At 35.3% G+C, this 6671-nt stretch overlaps 1 protein-coding gene across 1 annotated transcript in view; it reads left to right on the top strand.

Moving 5' to 3' along the window:
• Positions 1–619: 619 nt before the first annotated feature.
• LOC107655374 (calpain-2 catalytic subunit-like) overlaps positions 620–6671 on the top strand; it is a 13764-nt gene continuing 7712 nt past the window's right edge. Inside the window, exons 1-7 of the mRNA XM_016442840.1 lie at positions 620–892; positions 3310–3379; positions 4325–4443; positions 5152–5285; positions 5378–5546; positions 5717–5800; positions 6226–6311. Coding sequence (XP_016298326.1) covers positions 656–892; positions 3310–3379; positions 4325–4443; positions 5152–5285; positions 5378–5546; positions 5717–5800; positions 6226–6311 — 899 coding nt within the window. The 5' untranslated portion in view covers positions 620–655. The remainder of the gene's footprint in view (positions 893–3309; positions 3380–4324; positions 4444–5151; positions 5286–5377; positions 5547–5716; positions 5801–6225; positions 6312–6671) is intronic.

Raw genomic sequence — 6671 nt, 5'->3', positions numbered from 1 at the left:
GTAGTCACATTATTAACCACATTAACTGCCAGAAAAAAAGTACAAACATTTCAGTGCTTTTTTAGGCCTATTAATTTGCAGAGATCACTTCATATGGTATTTTATGTTTTCTTGACATTTCTGGAAAAAAAAAAAGTAAATCAAATATAATTTTTATCATACACCCCATTGTCTGGTAATATAGGTTTCTAAATCCTTCCAAATGTTTTTTTAATAAATACAAAAATTGCAGAATAGTTTCTTTTTCCAGTCCGCATTTTTCCCATAGGCTATTCCAAAACATGCTTATCTGGATCCTGTGTAGTATTTTGTAGGATACTTCTTTAATGTTTTCACTGATACAACATTTGTTTGGCCTTTTCCATGATTTTACCCAGTTCCTCTGTGTAAAACTTTTTTTTAATGTTTATTTTGCGTTCATCAAAGAAAAGAAGGTTAGCTTGCAAATTATTTTTAGGTTATAGTTAAAAATATAATAAACATATATATATTTAGTGAAATATATATAGCTCTTTATGATAGACAATCGTAGGCTATAGAAAGGTAAATATACCAATACTGATGTAAGGCTAGTAACGCCACTGACCACGCCCCCTCCATTTAAGGCGTTGTCATCTGAAGTGTGTTCACTGTTTGTTGTCACGGACGAGCAGAGATGTCAGGAATCGCGACGAAGCTCCAGCAGAACCGGGAGCGAGCAGCGGGCGTCGGTACCAACGCTCATGCGGTCAAATTCCTCAACCAGGACTACGAAGCGCTCAAGCGCGAGTGTCTGGAGAGCGGACGCCTGTTTCAGGATGACACGTTTGAAGCCAATGTATCCGCGCTCGGGTTCAAGGAACTGGGACCAAACTCATCTAAAGTGCGCGGGGTTGAGTGGCTGAGACCAAAGGTGGGTGTAACACAATCATTTAATAAATTATATTTAATAAAGATGTTAAGTATATATATAACTGCAATAAATATAATGAATATGAAATATGCATTAGTAGGCTATTACATGCATATTAAAAATGTATAATTTTTTATACTTTAATTATTTATTAAAAAAGTTTTTTGTCAAAAAAAAAAAAAGGTCTAAACTGAAAGACCAAATTACTCTCAATTTGCTATATTTGCATAACATAAAAAATGTCTGATATTACGTATCCAATGTTTTGATTTCATATTTCTTTGGCATTTATAACACTGACATGGTTGAAGTGTTCACACCCGTCATTACAATGGCAAAACACATTCTTCTCAAACCAGGTTCAAATCTCGACTTTGACTTCTTTTCTTACTTGTTTGCTCTTGTCTAGGCCATCACACCTTGCTCATCTAGTCTAGTTGTTCTGTGTTTGATAATTATAACCGACTATTAGTCTGAAGCTTCCTGGGTGTGTTTACCATCATTGTTTTTCAAGGCACTGCGATTAGGAAACTGCACTTGTCCATTGTTTTAGGTCAATCATATCATTGTGCTACAAATAAATATATACACATCAGTGTTTTAAAGGGGTCATATGATGCAATTTCAATTTTTCCCTGAGGAAATACATCAACTTCGCACTGTCCATCGCCGGATCGGCTTTCACCGTGGATGAAACGGAGTCCAGCCCGGGGTCGTCACATGTGGTTGCCGCTCCTTCGTCGGATCCGCCGGCCGAATCATATGACCCCTTTAATGCATGTGTTTTCTAACACCATCCCGGCAGCCAGGAAAGAACTAAAAAAGTCTACTCTATAATGACCATGCAAAGCCATTGCATGTTAGTCTGAACTTGACAAGCTGCTTCAGAGCCAGACAGACCAGGGAGTTATGGGAACATATACGCCCCTAAGAACATTAGCATATCAAATGTTGCATGCTTATGCTTTGTGATCCACATAATGCATTACTGTTTACCAGAAGACCTTTTAGAGTCCATTAAAGTGAATATGATCCTCACAGCTGGTATGATGGTATTCAAGAATCGTGTTAGTTTGACTCACAGACTCTTCTATGTTTAACAATTAAAATAAAACAATTTAAATGAATAATTATTGAAAAAGATAATATTTAGCTGTCCCACATCTTTCAACCCTGTTGCTGCATGATATTCCCCCCTTATAGAAAATGTAACATTCCTCAAAATTGTAACACCCATGAAGAAACATTCATTGTCAGTTTTTACAAAAATTTCAGTGTTGTCTGCGCAATTATTCTCCCCTGTTACTCACTTTATTGTAATAAAAATTATCAAGCAAATGTATATTTTTAAAATGTACAATAAAGTAAAATTTATAGTAATGTTAAAGATGTATTATTTAATGATTTTTAAATATTTAACATGTATTTCATAAATATGAAATAATAATATAAAAATATATGCATGACTATTAAATGAATATTTAAAAGTTTTAATTTATTAAAATGTTATTATATACTCTACAATATTTTAATTACTTAATATTTAATAAAGCGTATTGGTCCGAACTGAAAGACTAAAGTAGAATCTGTCTGCATGCTAAATTTGCATAACAAGTAAAATTATCTGAAGATTACACTGGCTAAACCTCTAGTATTTAATATTCTGGCATTCATTTTGAAACCATGTTACTGTATGATTTTCCTGTTATAGAAAAAGTAATTTAGAAGATGAAATATAATTTGGACCTTTCCCATGGCAGGAAGGCAAAAGAAAAAAAAAACTAAATTTTCATTATCAATTTTTACAGATTTCAGTGTTGATTGCTCAACCCTGTTACTCAGATAATAATCAAGGAAATATTTTTTCTTTAATATAATACCCGGATGGTAAATATAGGTTAATCAATAACTGCAAACCAACAAAATAAGCACAAAATCTCTAGCTCCTACTGAGTTATGTGTTGTTTAAGCTAATTTTCCCCTGTTGAAAATGTAACTTAAAATTGTAACCCCCCAAGAAGAAACATAATTTGGACCCTTCCCATGGCGGGAAGACAAAATAACTTTTTAAAAAATGTGTAAAAGTTTTACACATTTTTCAGTGTTAATTGCTCAACCATTCAACCCTGTTACTCAGGTAACTGTAATAAATAATGATCAAGCAAATATTTTTCTTTAATTTACGATAAATTGAATTTATTAATAAAACAACAAACCAACAAAATAACCACAAAATCTTAAGTTCCGACTGAGTTGAATGCTATTTAAGCTAAATTTGCAACCCTGTTATTTAGACTCTACTTTTTGTATCCTATAAAGAGCAATTTGTTTAATCATTTTCATTCAGCAATGAACTCATCTCTTGTCAAGGTAAACCAGTGATTCATGTTTTTGGAATGCCTGTTTTTGTCATCCAGCAACTGACGTCCAACCCAACGTTCATTAGCGGAGGAGCAACCCGAACTGACATCTGCCAGGGTGCTTTGGGTGAGTCAATTTATGTATAATATATTTGCCCATTGTGGAGCTAGTGTACGATGAAATTTTAGAAATGATGATAACAAAGATCATATAGAACTGTCCCATATAGAATAGCAAAAAAAAAAAAGACAAACTTAAACGCTGAACCACAAAAGCGTTTTTTCTGGTTGAGGAAGTTTCCTTGGATGGAGGATGGAGGACATTGAAAATCATTAGAATTGTACAGGGAAACACCCTGTTTGAGCAAACTCATTCATTCTGATCCATATTTCTTAAATGATTCGACTGCCAATTTTTTCATAGCTGGGAATTTTATTCATTGCATATGTTCTTAAAGAAACAGAACATATATGTTTTTCTTCAAAATGCAAAGGGTGAGTAATTAGCTGAATGGAAGGGAATTCCTGTTGTACAATATGGGAAAAGCGAAACCTTTTTGTCTACATAGCAACTTTAAGTCCCAAACACACACACACACACCCTGTTAAACCTGTTTTACTCCATACAACACAAACACTGGTGTCCTTTTATCCTGTCTTGGATCAAACGCCACTGTTTTCTCACATGCAAACATGTCCCAAGAGTCAGGAGACTGCAGTTTTCCACTGTAGCTGAAAATGTTTGATACGAGTCCTGATCAGACAATGCCACTGACTTTACTGTCTATTAAGGAAATGTCTGTGATGCAAATGAGTTTGCAAAATGTGTGGGAGCAGGAATAATAGGGCAGGTGGTGTTCTGAAACATGCCAGAACAACTTAAAGGTTATGTTGATAGGAATTTACGTTTTACCAACGATATCGTAGCATGTCATTGTTTTGAGTGTTTGTAGAATGAACAGTGAAATCTAATAAAATATGAAATAAAAATGCAGTTACTGTCCACTTGCAATAGTGAGTCGCAGATTTAGTGAACGCACTATGATATCACATCATCCCGCTGGTTTTGCAGGTGACTGTTGGCTTCTAGCTGCCATCGCGTCTCTTACCCTCAACCAGGACGTGTTCGCCCGTGTGGTCCCGTCTGGACAGAGTTTTGACGGTGACTATGCTGGAATATTTCATTTCCAGGTTAATTACATATATATATATTACCAGAAATACAGTTTATTTTAATGTTTAAGTGTCTGCTGACCAGTATCCTGAACCAATTTTTAATTGTTTTGTTTGCGTTTGACATAAGTTAATATATATTAGAAATAGTTTGTATGTATTTAATTATTTATTACTAAGATACTAATTTATAATTATTGTTTTGTTTGTTTTGTGACATGTTAATAACACAATCTACATAATAATAATTATTATTATTATTATTTATTTGCAGTATTACTATTATTGTTTAAGCTAAGTTGTCTTCAGATCAAGTCAGTTTAATTTTCCTAGTTATTTTTGACTGTTTCATTATAAAGCTACACATTTCTCTCTTAAAATGAAATTTGTCACCATATAGTAGGTATTGTTATTATTATTACATAAGTATTATTATTATTCATTACAATAATATTTATTTAAATATGTATTTATTCATTTATGCAGTTTGTTTCAGTATCACTATTGTTGTTATTTATGCAAAGTTGTTTTCTCATGTAAAAGTCACATTTATTTTTATCGTTTTAGGATGTGTCTCATTATTAAGCTACACATTTCTCTCTTAAAAATTACATTTGTTACCAAACATTCAGAAAAAGCAGCGCTGTTATATCTACTTGACATTAGTCCATAAAGACGTTTGTCAAACATTCCATTAATGTCTTCATACGTCTATTGTCTCTTCAGTTCTGGCAGTTTGGTGATTGGGTGGATGTGGTCATTGACGACCGTCTTCCTTCCAGGAACAGAAAGCTGCTGTTCGTCCACTCTGCCGAGGGCTCTGAGTTTTGGAGCGCCCTGCTAGAGAAGGCCTATTCGAAGTGAGTAGTCATTAGATTCAAACTCATTTAGCATGTCTAAGTGGACTAGACTACCTCAGAAATAATAACGAAATGCAACTTCTTGTTCTCAGGCTGAACGGCTGTTATGAAGCTCTGTCTGGTGGCACCACCACCGAGGGCTTTGAGGATTTCACTGGAGGCATCGCTGAGGTCCATGAACTAGCGAAAGCAGGTCCAAACCTCTTCAAAATCATCCTGAAGGCTTTGAGCTGGGGCTCGCTGCTGGGCTGCTCGATAGATGTGAGAAACTTCATATTTACATGTGTGTTCAATTGCGCAACCTTGTAATTACTAGGAGTGTGTAACTGGATCTGTCGTGTAGCTGTCAGTGAACTGGAATTGATAATCGTGCAAAACCGGTTCTGTTGTGTATTTGTTAATGATGTTTGTTTTGTTTCGGTTTGGTTTAGATCACAGACTCCGCTGATTCAGAGGCCATTACTAGTCAGAAGCTGGTGAAAGGACACGCCTACTCGGTTACAGGAGCCGATGAGGTTAGTGGTGACTAGTAACGACTAGAATTTATATTTATAGGATAGTTCATGTAAAAATTAAACTTCTGTCATCATTTACTCACCATCATGTTGATTTAAAACTGTGTGAGTTTCTTTCTTCTGTTGAACACAAAAAGAAGATATTCTGAAGAATGTTGGTGACCAAACATTGACGGTAGCCATTGACTTCCATAGTTTTTGTTCCATACTATAGAAGTCAATGGCTACCGTCAACTGTTTGGTTTAATAACATTCTTCAGGATATCTTCTTTTGTGTTCAACAGAAGAAAGAAATTAATACAGGTTTATAACAACATAAGTTATAACAACGTAAGAGTAAATGATGACAGAAGTTTAATTTTTGGGTGAACTATCCATTTGAATTGGTTTGCATATGGAATATGATTTTTGACTGATTGTTACAGGTCGAGTACAGGGGCGACTTAACCAAACTGATTCGCATCAGGAACCCCTGGGGGCAGATGGAGTGGACCGGAGCCTGGAGTGATGGGTGGGTGACTCGGAGTTGGCTTCAAATCACACAGTGTAACATGTCTGTAAATTAATAAGCATGTAAAGTTCCATTTCTGAAATCCAGCTGTGGAAACCAACTGTGGTTTCGCAGAGAGTAACCACACCCACCTGTGGCTCTATTCAGACAGTATGAGTTTCTATAGGAACTCTGTTTAAGCCCTTATGCCCTCGGGTGTAGGAAGGATAGGTTGAGTGCCGGCCATCTTCCTCATCACGCAGTGTACACCTAACTTCCTCGTTCCACAACAAAATCAACAGATATTGAACCCCTGTGTGAATACAGGGGTATATATATATATATACATATATATACATACATTAGGGGTGTAACGGTATA

The sequence above is a fragment of the Sinocyclocheilus anshuiensis genome, unplaced genomic scaffold (assembly GCF_001515605.1).
Source record: "Sinocyclocheilus anshuiensis isolate Anshui unplaced genomic scaffold, SAMN03320099.WGS_v1.1 scaffold880, whole genome shotgun sequence".
NCBI classification, from domain to species: domain Eukaryota; kingdom Metazoa; phylum Chordata; class Actinopteri; order Cypriniformes; family Cyprinidae; genus Sinocyclocheilus; species Sinocyclocheilus anshuiensis.
This window is presented reverse-complemented; position numbering and strand designations above follow the sequence as displayed.